The 18532-nt window shown below is 43.1% G+C and overlaps 1 protein-coding gene across 6 annotated transcripts in view; it reads left to right on the forward strand.

Moving 5' to 3' along the window:
- Positions 1–18532, forward strand: part of EVA1A (eva-1 homolog A, regulator of programmed cell death) — a 202943-nt gene that overhangs the window by 171791 nt on the left and 12620 nt on the right. For 5 of the 6 annotated variants that reach the window (XM_013093401.5, XM_005012924.6, XM_072036519.1 and 2 more), the window contains one exon: positions 17919–18083. In XM_013093401.5, coding sequence (XP_012948855.1) covers positions 17919–18083 — 165 coding nt within the window. Of the gene's footprint in view, positions 1–17918; positions 18084–18119; positions 18530–18532 lie in introns of those variants that run through there. The other variant, XM_005012928.6, reaches the window with a different exon arrangement.

Consider the following 18532-nt stretch of genomic DNA (forward strand, 5'->3'; position numbering starts at 1 on the left):
TGCATGGGAAATCCGTAGGTGTTCAAACCTTCTTCTAAATTCATGACGTAAGCTTCCTGGAGTGCTTCATGGTCTTTGACTAGATATCCAGTCACTCAGTTTGGAGAATTGAGACAGACTGGGTTCCAGCCCTAAGCCCCCCTCTCTTGTGTTTTGTTCTCTGGGAGCTGGCAGGACTCGTCGTGTGAGCCTAGTGCACCCCTAAGGCCTGGTGGCTGGGCTCAACATGCCCATGTACTCACTGTATTGTGCTGCTTGGGAAACGTTTTGGTTGGGTTCACTTTTGAGGAGAAACAGATGGCAATAGTCAGCTATGGATGAGGCTATTTGAAGACTTTAAAAGGAAATGTTTTCTCCTTGACAGAGGATTGCTTCCATTCAATCAGATTTGATGATAATACTTGTATGGCATTGGAATATTTGAACCTAATATGATTTTTTAAATTTATTTATTTATTATTATTATTATTTTTGTGGTCACTGGGTTCTATTCTTGGCTATACTATTCAGGTCTGCTGCAGACAGACACAGAAGACTGGTTTCTAAACAGTATATTGCCTTCAGCATTTGGCAGATGTGGCTTCTCTGCTCCTTCCTTTACAAGTAGGGACTGCTGAGGGTGGTGAAGCTGACAACCATGTAGCCTGGGATGGATGTGCTCTGGTTATCTGCTGAAATGATGCAGGGCAGGCCATGTAAGCTTCCTGCACGTCACCTGCCTGTCATGAGCTTGTTTTGGAAGAACCACCCTGTGTATGAGAGTTGTGCCGTCATAGGATTGAGGTATCATTCATTATGTGCTTGGCAAGTAAACTGGCAGCCAACAAGTCTTCCCATTAATGTCGTTCATAATTATAACTTTTGCTACTGAGTACTGAAACAAGGCTAGCACATTCATTTCACACAATTCATCACCCAGACATCATCTTTTTCCTCTTCTGCATAATATTTATCTGACATCTGTGCAGTGCTTGAATCCCAGACTCCCTCTTAATGTCTGTTATATGGCCAGCTGACGGGCTGTGTCCATCCAGGGAAAATAGCAATTCCTCTGTCCAGCCATTCCTCCCAGGAGGCCAGGACATGGTCTGGCTCACGCTGGGCTGGCAGTGAGAAACCTCAGCTAACTGTGCTCAGATTCCATGGTGGTTACTTCCACACTATGAATGCAGAAGGGCACAACTGTTTTTAATTTTTTCTGTATTCGCAAAAAGAAAATGATTCTTAATCAAATAATTATGAGGGCTTTGTTTGACTAAGCCCCACGTTTATTGGCAGCATTTTGCAGATCTTTTCTGCAATTAGTGTTAAGGACGAAGCACAGAACAAAGGAGGTAGAAGGCTGGGTTCAGGATGAATTGCACAGCCAGCTTTTAATCCCTCTCCTTACAGTCTGTCTTTCATGGCAGCTTGTGTCCATCTGTGTGAATGTGCCAGCAGTGGCAGAAACCAGTGGAAGACCTCCTATTGAGCTCTACATCAAGGTGTCTTGGGGCAAAACTTCCATTAATAATTATTTCTATGAGGAATTTGTACTCCCCAGAGTCAGAGCTGGGCCTGGGAGGACAGCCCTGGTAGGGAAATACCTGGTTTTAAATTGGGTGGAAGATTTCTGTCCCAAGAGAGATGGAGTGCTTGTAAATCTCTGGCTGTTGATCTCTTCAGTGGAAATAGGGAGATGCAGTTCACCCCTTCTGTGGGTGATCAGCCTTTTAGGACTGTCTCTGGCTCCACGTGCTCAGCACTGATATGGAATTTTTTTCTCTTGGACAGATTATCCTTATGTTTTTCCTGGTAGTGCAGTTCGTGTCTTTCTTGTTGGAAAACAAAACAAAACAAAACAAAACTTGATAAATACCAGTAGAAGAACAAGAAAATAAATAAATGCAAAACATGCCTGTAGAAGATGTTCCCCTTTAAACAGATGGAGGTACTGGTCTCAGAGAACGCCATCAGAAATCTGACTTTTGTTTTTCAGTTGGTTAAACTGAGAAGGAAAAAGCAGTTTTAATGTCAGACTATACCATAATACTTTTGCAAAAATATAATCATGATTAATTGTGTAAAAGCATGTCTGTAAAGCCTTGCTTAAATGTACATGGATGGAATATGAGAGTTTCCACATAGAAAGCTGTCTTACATCTGTGCTGTTAGCTCTAGCACAGCCACAACTGGAGAGGGGCACCGATGGGAAACAGCCCTTGAATAGCTCATTAAATCAAATGATTGATACAAGTGTGGCTTAAGACTAAATTCCACTGTAATTTTACACAGTGGTTGTAATGGTATTTAAGAGAGAAATCTTAGGAACCCAAAAACATGGGGGAGGTTCGCTGCACATCTATCATCTATTTTAGCTCTGTCATTTGCATCATTTAATTGAAATATGGAAAGATTAAAAGTCAAAGACTTCCCTCTGACATAAAAAGGAGCAACATTTATGGCTTGAATTTGACCCAGGAGACTATTTTATCTTACCATCTCTCCCCTGAACCCTGCCGGTCTCTTTGATGGATGAAGTGCCCACTATAACATCCTTGCACAATCACAGGAGCCTGCTGGACTCCCTAACACAACCTTTTTGTTCTTTGTGTTTAAAGGGAAAGGAGGAGTATTAGGGAAAGATATGGTAATATGTTTCCTTCCTGTTTCTGGGCAGTAGCAGCTCTACGCTGTGCTAATAAATTACTTTGATAAGAGTGTTTAGCTAGGGCCAACTGAGTTCATTCTCTTTTATGGTGGAGGCTGAGTGCTGCTGTATGTGTTGTCCTGACAAGTTGAGGGGATGAGTACAGTTCCATGGGGGCAGATGGTGCATCACAGATGGTCTACTAGAGACAGGTAGCTCTGTATACAAGAGGGTTTTTTTTTTGTGTTACAAACATGCTTGGAACACATGAGAAGGGACAGGTCAGGGAGGCCAAGTGGATATTGTCAACTGTTTTTCCCCATGGAGCATTTTGCACCTTCTAGTGTTTCTAAAGGGCTATCCATTCGTACCATGCATAGCTGGTAACATCCCTGAGCTGAGTATATGTCACGGCCCTGGGTCTGGCTACTGTCCTGAAGGGCTGTCCCAGGTCCCTTCACAGGGGACAGACAGCAGATCTCTTGGCCTGACACATCTCCAGGTCACCAACTCCATGCCTGTTTTAATGCTATGGACCTGTGAGTCCATGTCCCAGGTGCTTTGAGTCCTGAGGAACAGTCCTGACCTCCCAAACTAGCCCAGCTGCTTAGTCTGCTGTGTTTGACCTCTGGAGTTAATGAGGTTTGTACTGAAGAACAGAATCGTGCCAAAGCCCAGGAGCTCTTGTCACTGGAACTCAATGAATGGTCTTGCTTAGTTGCAGGTGCAATATTTGGTGTTTGTTGCCCATTTCTGACACAGCTTAGAAGTTAGCATGGGCTATATGCTGTTCCCAGTGGGCATTTTGGATGGAGCCACTCTTCTGAGTGCTAAGAGCGCACAAAAGTTGTCAGGCTGTACCAGGTAAATGGTGTGTTTAATTTCCTAGCATCACTGCAACCACAGTTTACTTCTTCCATAACATGTAAATGAAGCCCAATGCTCTTTGTGTCTTTTTTAATGGTTCCAAAAATCAGTTGACCTTTATTTTATCAATCAGAAAATCTTCACGGGTCTAAACAGAACACTTGAAGGACCACACGCATTTCCCTTCCTGGGTTTCTTCATTGCTTTGGGTACCTTTGCATGAAGGTCAGGACCTGCCAATGATGCTAAGGTCATTCCTCCTACGCTTCGATCTGTCTCCAGATCACAGCTTCCCTCTTCCTCTGTGGCCAGGTGCTCATTGCCTGCAGATAGCTGTGGATGTTGTATATTTAGTCTCCGACCTTTCAGAAGAAAGTAAACAAAAGAAACCTTCAGAAAACATCAGGTCCCTGTTGAGAGAAAAGAATCCTTTCTCCTTTTGAAGATGATCAGCAGAAATATGAAATTTGAGGGAAGACCTTGTCTCAGTGCACAGCAAGCACCAGTCCTGTGAGAGTAGATTTACAGGGTAGTAAGAAATGCATCAGAACTATTGCAAGATCCTGATATGCAAACTACTGTGATTCCACTTGAAAGAGGCATTCTACGGATGATATTTCAGAGTTACCACTGATATGTTTCATTAAATGCCTGAGTTTGAATAACGCTGTAGCTGTTTCATCCGTTCTGTCAGACAGTTATATGGAGACTAGACTGATGATAGTTTTTGATTTCTAGCTCTGTGAAACTTGGCATCAAAGCAGTACTTAGGTGCCTCCAAAGCCTATGCTGCTCTTGGGAAATTGTGAAGGCAGTTCTTTGCACCAACTGTCGTACAAGCACAAAGATAGCATTTCTTCTACACGTTGTGTTTTTAATTAGAGCGCGCCTCTTTCACAACGTGCCTGACTTTGAACTCTATTTGTCTTAGACTTTCCATTACCTGGGATGTAATTGGAAGTGAATTATTTGCTCAAGGGTGAAGAAAATAGTTTTTATGCAAGATTATTTTTTTAAATACAGATTGCATTTCAGATAGGTTCTCCATTTTTTCACAGAGAAAAGTCTGAAGCAACTCAAAGACAGAAAGCTCAGACTAAGCAGAATACTGGGCCAATTCTCACCCTCCACCAGAGCAGTAATTTTAATGGGATGGTACAGGAGTAAACAAGGTAGCAACATAACAGAATTCTATATTGGACTTGCTGAAGTTCTTGCTCAGCTAGGAGAAACTTAGGAAGGAGTTTTACCAGAAAGTAAACCAGAGGGGAGTCTCTTGCCTTATTCCAGTGAAACATCTAATGCTTTCATCTTTCTTCAATTATTTGTTTGCATTCTCACACTGCCTAGGAGTCATGGGCATGAATCACAGCCCTCTCCTGCCAGGCTGAGGTCAGTTTTAATACTTTAATATCGGATAAATCTCCTATCAGCAGTCTGTATCTGGCAGTCAACAAGTTAACAAGTATTTTTCTCCTACAACTGTTATGATCCCAACCAGTTATTAGCATTAAGGTAATTAAGGTGGATACTTCAGATTTGAAGTAACGTGGATGGTTACTGGAACTGCAATTAATAACAGCTTGTCACTATATCCTGAGCAGGTTGTGAGGTAGATTTTATCCCATGCAGTTGAAATGATAAGGATTCATTTTCGTTTGGAGGACCTGCCACTTTTATTTGTGCGCTGAGTGAATCCTGCAACGTGTCTTTAGAGAGAAGGGCAGACTCTCTGTTGGTATAAACCACAGTCATCCCAGCATGGGACAGAAATACTTTGATGGACTATATGAGTTTCTTTGCTATTTATATGGTCTCATAAACCATCCCTGTCCCCTGTCTGTACCACCTCCTGGAAATGTGCTTGTTAAAGGTTTAGTTAGTTAAAGATGCTCACAGGCTCTTTGTGTTCGATTAATCCTTTCATCTGATGATAAGATATCAGGGTTGGTGGGCTCAAGATAGCCAGTAGAGGGAACAAATACACTGTGTGATACAGAGCTTTATATTCCACTTGAAAGAAGTGGCAACTTAAATTGAGTGCATGCCAGATAAAGGGTCTGCATTGAGTTCAAGTTACTAGCAGCAAAGGTATGTGTTAAAGTCTTAAAAAGATTTTAAGAGTCCCCTAAAGGAAGCTTGAAAATAAAGGTACCACATCATGGAGTGTGTACTAGAGGCCCTATAGATCTTTGGCTGTGAGTTAGCAATCTGTATTTCCTAGGGAATGTGTAATAAGAAGCACTTTTAAACACATAGCAGATGAAAATACATCTCCATTTTTGCTCTTTTAAATGGATTAAATTCAGTCATTTTGAAAGGTGAAGTAGGAGAGATGGCAATTAACAGGCCTTGCTACCCAAATAGGCAGAAACTGGACCATGCTGGGCAATGGCCAACAAAAAAGCATTGTTTCTGACCTTCCCTGAATGACTGTGCTGGGGCTTGGCTAGGGTGGCAACATGGTGAAGATTTTCCAGTGAATCAAGTATTATGAGTAGCTGGGATGTGTCAGACCTACTATTCTCTTCGAGAGGTGTCAAGGGAGTCCCAAATAGTCCTGAAACAATTTTTCCATTTATTGGTGGGTAAGATTCAATTCAGCATTATTTAGCTCAATTAACAATGGAATAAATGAGATAAGTCTTTTCTCCAGTGATGTCTTCCACATCAATATCTCTATATAGGTGTATATATATACATATGTTTATAACTTTTGTACTTGCAGCTCAGTCTTGCAAAGCCTTAATCGCACTAATACTGGTATTTAACTGAAGTGGTTAAACTGGGAGACCAATCAGCTTATCTGTATAGTTGATGGAGGAGTGAATTAATCACCCATCCCATCTCAGTAAGTGCCTTCAACTAGGTGGTGCAAGTCCAGGTATCATCTGAGAAAGGGACTTCCATGTAAATGAATCTTAGTTACTTTTGTGAAAGGTAGAAAAGCACACAGTAGAGTGCTCAAAATACTGTCGTCACTGAACATTTCATAAAGCCTAATAGAAACAAACATTTAGCTTTTGAAACCTCAAGTTCTTTTAAAAAATCATTATTAAGTACTGGAAAGCTGCCACAACCATCCAGCGCTGCATATTCCCACAGTTTTTTCCCGTGCTCGCAGATTGTGCTTGGTGGAAGTAACTGCAGGGCAAGTTGCATAAGAGCATAGGGTAGGTGCTTAGTGACATCCTCGCTATGCTAAAACAAAACCCTGGCATTGTTTTCCATGGTGTGTGTCTGCTTTTATGTGGTGACAAGAAAGTGACTATAATTTGCTGTTCCAGAGAACTGGCAGTTACTTGCAGTAGCAACTGTAGTAACACTCGAGCTCATAGTCCTTACTGCTCCCTCAGGATATGCATGGAAGCAAGATGATGCATGCTACGTGTTTTTCTACCAGGAAAAAAAAATACAAAAAACACACAAAGAACTTTTCACAGTCTACAAGCCAGATAACTTAAGGCCAATGGTGTGTGTTAGAGAGGCTCTGCAACTTAAATGTACTTATTGAAAAAAACAGAGGAGGTTTAATACTCTCATAATTCAAAAACATCTGTAGGGTTTATCCTCAAACTTTTCACTGGGCTCAGGAAGTCTCATCCCCAGAGGAGGATGTCTCACAGGTTATAACCATACGAATAGGAGGATTTATATTAAAAACAGTTGTGCCACTTTGTTCAAAGATCTTTGGATTTCAAGTTTGTTATTGTAGTCTGGCTTCTCACATAAGCCAAGTCCTGTACAACAGAAGCTGCATCATGCTCTGTATCTTAAACTGCATTGTACTTTGGTTCAATAAATATTAATTTACATTAATCTGTGTATAACTGAAGGGCATATAGCACTGTAGCCAATTTATAAGGTTTTGTTCACTTTTAATCCTTATTCCAATGCTCTTGCTCAGCTTTCCTTGTGCAAGGTTTCCAGCCTGGGCATCCTGTGGGATCCTGGGAACTGTCATACTGAATCAGACATCTGACCAGACAAAGTCATTGCCTTTAACGCAGAGGTTACCAGCTGCTCGCTGGACATTTCTCAGCCCTTGTTATCAAGGCTCTGCTATCTTTCTGGAAAAAAAAAAAATCCAGCCCATTGTGTAGTTCTGTGTTGTTTGATTACTGGGAAAAAACGCTGATGACATGATAAAGAACTAGCACACACTGTTGGGTAAGTAGTGCTTAGTTAAAAAGAAAATATTTTTTTAGACAGCATAGCTTTACTGCTGTAATTACAAACATTTTTAATTAGACAAGAGGAACAAATGGGAAGCATCTCCTGCCTATGCCTGCCAGCAGACATGGAGACAAACCATGTGGGAATGTCTGGGGAAATGCTGCTTGGGTATTTTGTTGTTGTTTGCTTAGGGTTTGTTGTTGTTGTTTGTTTTGGTTTGTTCTGTTTTGTTTTGTTTCTTAATTAGTTCTTTTTTGTATCATTTCTCTGATGCCTTACAGGTCTAGGTGGATTACAGGATTGGTAATGCTGCATAAGAGATGGGCACAGACAATTCCCTAAATGTCCATCTCACTGAGTAGACTCAGAGGAGAAGTTATATTCCTAACTCTTGGAATTTAATGGTTGGATTGTATCAGGCTAGTGGTTGGCTCAGGTGCTGAAGCATGAGGCTTCTTACACTTTCTTTGGGGTAGGCCAGTGTAGCCGTGGATGTCCTTACTATCCCTGGTACCTTTTCTTCTTTGATTCCTGCTTCCCTGCCTTCCTTGTGTTCCTGGTGGAGGCTGGAATGGCTTTTCATCAGCTCTAGACTGTTTCAGGGCCTCTAGTCCTTTACTCCATGCCATTCCCCTTACTTGGATATCCTTGTATCCTTGGTTCCTGGAAACCTGCGGAGCGGCAACCACTTGTGTATGTGTTGGCATCCTGAGCACGGAGACTCTCCTCCATCACTGGCAAGCAATTCTTCACATGAACAACGCCCTGGCTCTGAATCAGCCACACTTGAACACACAATGCTTCTGTCAGCATCCTTCTGTGAGCCACACATTGTGTCACATATTTTCCTGAAAAATAGATATGCTGCACAAAAGACTTTTCTGCCAAGGCCAAAGCCTAAATAAGCCAAAGACAATGGTTCTGTACTATAAAAGTAATTTACAATAGTCAAGTCTTTCATACAGAATTAAAAGATTGTTTAAAATGACTGAGCATGATGATAACTAGTCACTAGTGAGGTTCTGCAGGGCTTCATTTTAGGGACAGTTCTCTTTGATGTTTTCATTAATGACTTGGAGGCAGGCCTTGAAGGTGTGCTGAGTTAGTTTGTGGGTGACACTAAATTGGAGCTGTTGACTCCCCTGAGGGTAGAGAGGCCTTGCAGACAGATCTTGCTGAATTAGAGGGCTTGGCAGTCACCATCTGCATGAATTTTAACAAGTGCAAGTGATGGATTCAGCAGCTGGGATGGGGCAGCCCTGGCTGTATGTACAGATTTGGGGATGAGAGGCTGGACAGCAGCCCTGCCAAAACGGATCTGGGGGTTCTGGTTGACAACAAGTTGGACCTGAGCCAGCAGTGTGACCTGGTAGCTAAAAGGGCCAGCTGTACCCTGGGTACATCAGGCATGGCATTGCTGGCTGGTTGAGGGAAGGGATTGTTCTGTTCTGCTCTGCACTGGTGCGGCCTCATCTCAAACACTGAGCGCAGTTTTGGGCACCACAATTTAAGAAGGACATAAAACTATTAGAGAGTGTCCAAAGGAGGGCTACAAAGACAGTGAAAGGTCTAGAGGGGAAGGCATATGAGGAGTGACTGATGTCCCTTGGTTTGCTCAGCCCAGAGCAGAGCAGGCTGAGGGGAGGCCTCATGGCGGCCTGCAGCTCCCTCACGAGGGGAGCGGAGGGGCAGGCGCTGAGCTCTGCTCTCTGGGGACAGCGACAGGACCCAAGGGAATGGCATGGAGCTGGGACAGGGGAGGGTCAGGCTGGGGGTTAGGGAAAGGTTCTGCACCCAGAGGTGGTCAGGCACTGGGACAGGCTCCCCAGGGCAGTGGTCACAGCACCGAGCTGCAGGAGTTTAGGAAGTGTTTGGATAATGCTCTCAGACATAGGGTTTTGGGTGGTCCTGTGTGGAGCCAGGAGTGGGACTCCATGATCCTTGTGGGTCCCTTCCAACCCAGGATATTTTATGAATCTATAAAAAAAAAAGAAAGAAATTTGTCAAAATTTGAAATTTAGCATCACCGTGATCCAAAGTGGAGTGGATTTACTTACATCATTGAATAAAACTACAGTCTGTAATAAAATTATCCTCTGAAGAGACCAACTGACTGGTATTCTCTATAAAACATAAGAAATCCATACACAAGCAGGCTAGTTTGCAAAGTATCAGTGCAAGTATGTGCTAGATGCAGTTCAAATGGGGGAACAGAGAAAGCCAGAAGAATGCTGCCATTTGTGGAATTAAGGGTACATAATTGAATGGCCAGATTCTGAATGTGCTTGGCACGTAAATAATGGGAAGATTGCCTAATTCTGCAGGGTTACCTCCATATGTGAATGCTGAGCCAGGCTTCTGTTCCCACAGTGACCTTGCTGATGGTAGGTACCCTATGCTTCTAGCAGTAGCTGCTGGAGGTGATGTTGAGTTTGCTTTTCCATAAAATATACAGCTGCTGTTTCAGAGTGTAAAGTTGCTGTTGTGGTCTCCTCTGGGTCTGGTGGAGATTTGATGCAGCTGGACCGCCAGAGAGGTCTTACAGCTACACCTGGCAGAAGGTCCTATGGGGGGTGTAGCTGAATACAGTGGAATTTGGACAAGTCTCAGCTTGAGTCTCGTCCTCCTAAAGACGTATTATCTAGTGAAAATGCAGAACTCTACTGACTTCAGCAGCAAGCAGAAATCTACCAGATGAAAGTAGCTCTTCGTATCTGCAGATATCTCTTACAAGGCTTTCTTCCTTTTGATCCATTTTTCTCTCCAAATAGAACATGTAGGGAGCAGCCTGGTGCATGCGATGCTTTCCACTGTGCCCTTTGGAGACAAAAAGCCACATCAAGCAAGAGATTTATGAGTTCCTGGCAATAGATGCTTCGTATTCTGTTATTACATTTAAGATGATGAAAGAAGAACAACTAACTTTCATGACTATGAAAGCAGAAGGAAAAGTGCCTGTGGATAGATCAAGCACATGCATCATTGGCTAGAAATTAAGGTGTTTGTAGCTTCAAATCCTGATTTGAAAAGTTCAAGATAGAAGAAAAATATCTGAGTAAAAGATGTGAAGCAGTTTGTAAGATTTTAACTCAGATACACCCAGGAGAATAAATCCACAGGTAACATTATGATTCATTAACTACCCCTAATTAGGCTCCTAAATTTAAGTAGACAGAATCTCCCCTGGAGGGTTTCAAGGCACCCACCTTTCACTGTTGTGACTATACAGGGAACTTAGGAATGTAGCTTCTTTAAGGAGGACTTCTTTAGGGCACACATATGTTGAATGCCCAAATGAGGTGAACTAGTTCTTTTGATAAGATTATTGCATTTCTGGAAATAGGAGAAAACAGGGGGGGGAGGTGTCTTGCAAGTCATGTGCAAGAGAAGGGAGAAACCTGGAGGGAGCAGTGCCTGTGCATGTCTCTACGCCATGAAGAGCCTCAGTCAGATGTGCCCTGTGGTACCTTAATCTCCTAAAACCTCTCGCATACATCACAGACACATCACAGTCCCAGCTGACTGCAGGAGAATCCACTGGGAGAAACGATGAGACAGAGAGATTTTTTTTTTTTTTTTGTGGGGGCTTTGTTTTCTGGAGCAGAAATGCTTTCACTTTTGAAGTCACTTCTCTGATTGCAGCTGCGTGAGAAAAGGATGAACATCTTTTCTGTAGAAAGCAAACAAGATAAGAGGTTGTCTGCCTTGTATTTATACTCTTATTGCACAACCTTTCTGTAGTGAGCTGCTGTCAGAAGATGCAGCAAAGAGCAAAGTGGCTGGGCTGCCTCAGGAGTGGTCTTGGCAGAGATCTCCAAAGGTTTATATGTGCTGTGCCAGGCATCCCAGCTTGTGCTGTTTCTCACCAGCCCCAAAATCACTAGAACAGACATGGATTTCTGCTTTGGGCAGTGTCTGAGGGGAGGGGCAGGGGAGGAGGGCCCTGGTGCAGGCTTTGGGCTCGGAGAGGTGTATGTGGGTTGGTTACAGCAGGGCTATTTTCCCAGACAGTCTCACTTGATTTCCACGTGGTGCTTGGAAGTGGACTTACTGTAATTGGCATGAGTCATTTCCTTGTTATCGGTGGTTTGGAACCACCATGCTCAGAGAGCATGCCTGCAGTGGGCTGAGTAACTCCCTCTTTCTCTGGGATGTTGCATTCAGTTTCAGGATTACAGCCCATACCAGTGCTGGCTGAAAAATCTCCCTTTTTAGAGTGAATGAAGGAGAGGGAAAGGTCTTGAGTACTTATGTACTTATGTTTGAGAAATATCTGCTTTTTTTTTTTTTTTTTTTTTTTTTTTTTTTTTTTGGTGGGGGGTAGGGGACTGAGGGTTTTACATGGCAATGTGTTGATCAAATTCCAACTTTTAGGCGTATGTTCTGTTGCACAAAGCACCCTTCACATCTCCTGCTGTCTCCTGTGTCACTTTACACTTTTTGTGTAAACTGTACCATACTTTAAATGTGATATATGCTGCCCAAAGGTTTGCAGCCAAGGCATGGAGCTGATGTCCAGTGCACTCAACCTGTTTTATAGGAGTGCCCATGTAGCCGCTCATGGAGACATTTGAGAACTGTGGGATCTGATGGTCTCCCATCTAGTATTATAGCTATACCTGACCAAAAAGCAACTGTTCCCCTGTCAGATGAAGGGGAAATGTCTGATCATGGGGCAGGATTTAAAGGTAAGCTTTGGATGTCTGATGTGACAGAGGAGACTATGACAAAATGAAAACTCTTGCCACATGATACTAACACTTGAATGGGCTATGAGTGGCCGCAGACAGCTGGAAGAAATTTCAACTTGCACCTTGGCTATGCCTGAGACCCTTGGGAAGGAGACAGAGGGTTAGGCTATGCCTTAATTTAATTTTGTTGATCAAATTAGCATCTTCAATTCCCATGTACCACTCTACATAGCGGTGTTATTTTTGTCACCAGGCTCAGAGTGTTTTCACATACGTGATGTTTCCTTTTTGCTCTGTGGTTATATTGTGATGCAGTCAAAATCCACTATTTTAATATAAATTGTTGACTGATTGCGTAGTGAATTCAGGTTTTACAGCACATAAAACACTTCCAGTTCTGCAATTCTAGAGAGTCATATACCTTACATATGTGCTAAGGAATTGCTTTATTTTAGAAGTTCAGAAACATGAATGATCCCATTTCAGGACAGATGCTGTTTACTTTCAAGTCTCAAACAACAACCACTTAGAGCTCCTAGCTCTAAAAACCTACAATGGTTTGTACTGGGTGTTTACTCACAGTATTTTTTTTTTTAATTTTATAAATATGTTGAGTGTCAACAGTTCCTGGCCTCAACCTGCCCGGATAAAAGGTTTGCTTGTAATTTACATTGGTGAGGGAATCATGTTTTGTTCAAACTGCACACTGCTTCAGTCATTTACAGCAGGATTTACTGAAGGTCCTGCAGATCTGGTTTAATTTTACTGAGCTCACGGACTGGAAATGCACAAGTGAATATATAGTGGAGGACTGGAGAGTGACAAAGCCCCCGTCTGTATGTTTTTAAGAGTGAGCTTTCACTGATCCAATTGACTGACCTGTGTATATAATGGAGGTCAGGGAGTGGAAGTCTTTAAACGTGTTTAGGCCCAGATCAAGCATCAGGAAACACCAAATGATGAGATTATCAGAGTTTGAGTGTGAGGCTGGACTACAGGGAGTTTGAATTAGTTTCCTTTCTTTGGCACAGATTCCTTCCATGAGATTGGACGAATTATTTTGATATTTAAACACTTTCAAAACTGTCCCTAAGCCAGTTCCCCATCTGTAAAATTTGGGGGCTATAACAGTTAAATGTTTTGTTTAGGGGAATAATATATACGCTTCAATTGAAACACTCAGCAGTGTATTGGAGTAGAGTTCCTGAGAAAGAGCCATATTCCTCTTCGAAATAATCCCATGTGGCAAGGAGCCGAACCCCCAGAACTGGAGTGTTTAAAACTAGACAGATCAACATAGTAGACAAAATACAGCAAACCATCTTGGTTAACAAAGAGGCGAGGTGTTGGCTGGCATTTTCCATCTCTTAGCACTGCAATTCATAATTTTGCTGCTTGTAGGCATAGCAACTCTGTTTCCTGGCCACACAAGAGAGTGCTTGTGTGAAAATCCCAGCAGAAGGAGGCTCCACCATGTACAAATAAGGATGCTGTCAGCAGCAGCAGCACGTGCCTCTTCATGCTGTCCTGCCAGTTGCCTGTATTCAAGTCTGATGGGTCTGCTGTACCAGCCAGAGCACGCTTTGGCTTTGATTTTCATTTGCTGCTGCTTCTGCAGGGGGAGGGTGGCAGACAGTGGTGGTGAGGATGTGTTGTGGGGTTGGTACCACTAATTCATCGTAAATGGGTAATGCAAGTCTGGGTTTGGGAACTGGAATAAATTATCGCCAGCACGATGTTGATTCAGACAGATGAGCAGTCTTCCAGTAGGAGCAGTGGGAGCAAGGAGCCTGAACTGCTTTTAAAACAGACACAGAGGGATGATATAAAGTTTGTAAGCCCCACTCAGCTGCCTGGGCCACATTATCTGAGAATTTCATCATTTGGATAAATGCCCACGTCTCAACACTGATTGCTACCCCTTGAAAGACTGAAGATCCCCAGAAGTCCCCCAAGCATCTCCCCTCTTCCAACTCATCCCAACTCATTTTTCATCCATATTTCAAGGTGCAAGGCTCCTGACTATCGGACGTGTTAGCATTTTGACTGAGGGCCCCGTTTCATTCCCACTTGTCCTCATATTTCACTTGTTCTGCTGACTGAGTTGTGTTAACTTCTCTGCTTGATTGAATGGAGCAGGCTGAGTGCCAGCCCTTCCCTGCCAGGATTTCTGTGCTTAATGCTGAGATAAGACTAAAATCCCAGGTACTTTTTTTCTGGTGGGTTTAATTACAAATAACTTTTCTTGACACCTTGCTTCAGTTCATGCCATGCTTAATGTCAGATGTACTCCTCTCTGGAGAATTTAAGGAGGGTATTTCAAAGGAACCAGATGTTTAATCTTTCTTGTGGAGTTGGCTGCCACACAGAAGCTAACTGGAAATTGTGAGGTGTTTTGCACTTGAAAAAGCCTTTCCATTTTACTTTCTAAATCAAGCTATCTAAGCTGCGTATTGGTTTAGTGTCGTATAAACTAGAAAAAGAACAGACTTGCCATGTACCGTCACTCTATTTACTCTTTGCCAAGATAGTCTTGTCCTGGCAAAATGTCCTCAAGATGTTTATGGAGTCCACAGAGAAAAATGGTACCTTCAAATGAAAAAGTCCTAAGTTCATCTGCTGTAGACATCCTGTTTTGCACTGAGTTGCTTCCAGATCTTTAAAGGGGTTTAGTTGCTGAGATGAAGACAAGAACTGCCTAGGATTTTTAAAAATACCAAAGCACATGCTAATCACAGATGTTAAATGTCTGCCTGCTTTTGGGAATCTCTCTACATAGCCATCTGCATTTTTAGACACCAAATGCCCACTTGGTATTATTCTTTATGCCTTACCTTCTCAGCCATCCCCAAAAGATGAAAGCACAACCATAGCCCAGTAAAGTGCTGTTCTGTGACACATTATGAGTGAATCACTCCGAATACATCTCCATCTCCACACTTCGTTGGGATGCCGTTGACTGGTTGCTGTGTGATTTATGATGCTTTGTTTTACTCTGTTTCTTCTTGCGGTCCTTCAGGTAGCATTTATAGTGGCTGTGGCACAGCTGCCAAAAGAAAAGATGTAGTTCAATTTCCTAAGTGTGCTTAGGAGAAGATTTATTATTTTTTTTTCCCATTTGGCTTGAAGTAGCTGATGGTGCCACCTGTTCAAAGCAAGACACGGCTCCACCCAGCTTCTGTGCCTGTGTTCTGCCCCAGAGATGGACATGAATACTGGGATGTTTATGATTAAAAGGCAGTCTGAAATGTGAAAGGCTAGCTCAAAATATGCTAAAAATGTGTCTCTGTGTTTCTCTTGCTTCATTTTCTTCATCAGACATATATCAACAGCTTACCTGGGTTGCAATTGGGAAGAGTGTTTAAGGGTATATTGACTTGAGTCCTTTAGATGCCTTTCAGGTCCTCAGCCTGAGATGCAGCAAACTTTTTTTTTTTTTTTTTTTCTTTTTATTTCTGGAGGATGCTGAGCCCTCTGAATATCAGGTTTGCCTTTGGTGTCTCAAATTAGTCACCCGGAATTGTGATTCTCCCTGGCTGTGTGGATGGTCTCTGTTCTACCCACCTCCTCCCCAGACTTTCTGATATTTCTCTGGCATAGGTATTCCCCTTGCTTCTGTTTAGTTCTTAGCAGGGGATATGTTTCATTTGCTGCCTTCCCATCAGAAGACAGTTGCCAATTCTGGTTTCACTAGAAACTGCTGTGCCAGCTTTTTGCTATTCAAGAGCTGTAGGTTTTTTATGTCTGTTTCCTGACCTAGCATGACTCTACTAATAATGTGAGAACTTCAATGCTGATATCTTGGCAGCCTCATACAGGTCAGTCAGTAAATATAGTTACAATTCTCTTTGCCTCAGCAAAGACAGTAAGTCAAACACAATGTAAACAAGGCGGTTGGATTGCTTCCCCCACCAGTAATATTTGTAGTTATGCAGGCAAATTTAGTGGGCACGATTAAATCTCATGCTCCAGCTTGGCAGCTGATTAGCTGCAGGGGGCAGGCAGGAATTTCCTTTCTGTTCCAGGGCTGCACGCTTTCCAAGTCTTCCTCCGAGCCTTTGCCAAGGATCTCAAAGTGCTTTACTTCTTTAATTATGCTACATCACACCCCTGTGAAGAGCGTAGATGAGAGAACGATCTGCAACAGAGCAGTGGGGAAACTGAGGCACCAGGAGGCGGCAGCCAGCTTGGGGCACGAGAGGCAGTGGCCATTAGACTTGGAGGAAGGAGAGCTGAGTATCCCAGCAGCCCTCCCTTGGGGTTTCTGTAGGTCTAATGAGCTTGCACCTCATTCTCAGCAGTCTGGGTCTTTAACACAGTAAAGTCCTGGCTCTCTGAAGGGACAAAGTGGTGCTTTGATGTATGTATTAGAGTACAGTCAGTGGAGGAGAACATATATTTCTCCTCTGGAAATTTAAATTTATTTATTTTGTCCTTCGTTGCTCTACTCCTCTGATTTCTGAGCTGAACGACCCGTCTATCTGTTTTTTCTCTTTGTATGGAAAGGCACTTTGCTCGGAAATAGCCTCAGGCGATGGCCTCGGCTGAGGCAGAGAACTGGTTCAGCTCCACAGGTGACATGCTTCAGTGTCTTGATCAGTGAATTTACGGTGTGGATTCGCTTTCAGTGGGTGTACACTGGTGTAGTCACACCGGCTTTGATTGCTTTGCTTGGAGGTACAGCTGAAGAGCTGGCCTTGCAACATCGAGGAGGGGAAAATAGTCTTCTTACTAAGGCACACTTTGGTCCAAAGAAGAGGCCAAAGATGCTCAGACACAGCTCTTGTAGACATATCAACCTACCTTACCTGTGTATTGGATGAAACATGGAGCCAAAGGGTTTAGCTGAGCCTTCACCCTCTTCCTCGGGGTGGCAGGAATAGAGGAGGGGTCCTTCCCAGCTTAGCTGATGCCTAAAGCCCAATGAGGAGTGTTTTCAACCCCACAGGGTGGGGAGGATTTCTTATAGGCAGGGTTTCTTATTCTGTGGTGGATGTTTTAGGCTTTATGCATTTTTGTGGATAGCATCTTCCAAAGGTTGGTTTTGGGATTCCAAAGTGGACAGAAATATCTGCTGTGCAGTTCTGAGCCAGCAACCTGATGGCTGGGGAGAGGCAGGGATTCAGGCATACCCAACAGTCCCTCCCCTTTGCTATGGGCTTCCTGCCCAACTCTACACCATGGTAGGAACGGGGCTGTCTAGCTGGAGGACTCCAAACCTCAGGGCTGAGACCAAAGACCAGCTTACCAGGCATTTCAGTGCCTTAGATGGGTGTCTAAATAAGCTGTTTGAATCTGACCCTTCGTCTAGTCTCAACCCTTAATTATAAGTAAACAATATCTTATTCACTTTATAGTTTCTAGCATTTTCCCATTGAATGTCTCTGTGCTGGCATTTGGAGAGCATTCATCAAGTGGTAAATGAGTGTCTGTTTGGTCTGCACATGGTATAATTAAGTATCAGCTGAGCCCATAGCATAATGTGATAATTCTCATCCTGACCAGCTGAAATAACTTGCTCTAACAACTGTGCTTTTCTTACTCTTCTCTTTCAGTTCCCAGGAAGCTTCTGCATGAAACCCAGCCAGGACCAACCAATTACCAAGGATTTCAGAAGCCACATTTTCCACTGCGGCCAAGGGTGTTTGATCCCAATGTTATAGGGGACGGCGTGTTCCTTTCTGATGTCTCTCCTTCCAATATAGGACGTGCTCTCCCAGGTAGCTATGACTATTGCAATGCTGTCTCAAACCTAACTGTGGTGTGGTAGCCGTTCCCTTCCATCTCCCCTTACAGAGGCTATATACCTTACCTGGGTTTCTATATTGTACCCTATATGTCAAAACAGGGTACATATATGTCTATATGTCAAAGTCACAAAGAGAGGTTTTGAGGCATGACAACCTACTGACTAAAGTGAACTGTGAAACTCACTCTGGGTTTCTTGAAGTAGCAGTAATGGCCATGCATGTCAAAACTCATCACAGAAATTCTTTGCAGACCCGTCTAACACAGTGGCAAATCAAAACCAGGGCGGACATAGCAGGAGATCTGCCTCAGAGGGGACAGAGAAGCATTCAGCTGAGCTTTGAAATATGATGCTATTTTCATAAAATGCAAAGCGAAGAGATATGAATGAAGTCAAATCTTTGCTATCTAGGGACAGGTG

Source organism: Anas platyrhynchos, chromosome 3 (genome assembly GCF_047663525.1).
Source record: "Anas platyrhynchos isolate ZD024472 breed Pekin duck chromosome 3, IASCAAS_PekinDuck_T2T, whole genome shotgun sequence".
In the NCBI taxonomy this organism is placed as follows: Eukaryota; Metazoa; Chordata; class Aves; order Anseriformes; family Anatidae; genus Anas; species Anas platyrhynchos.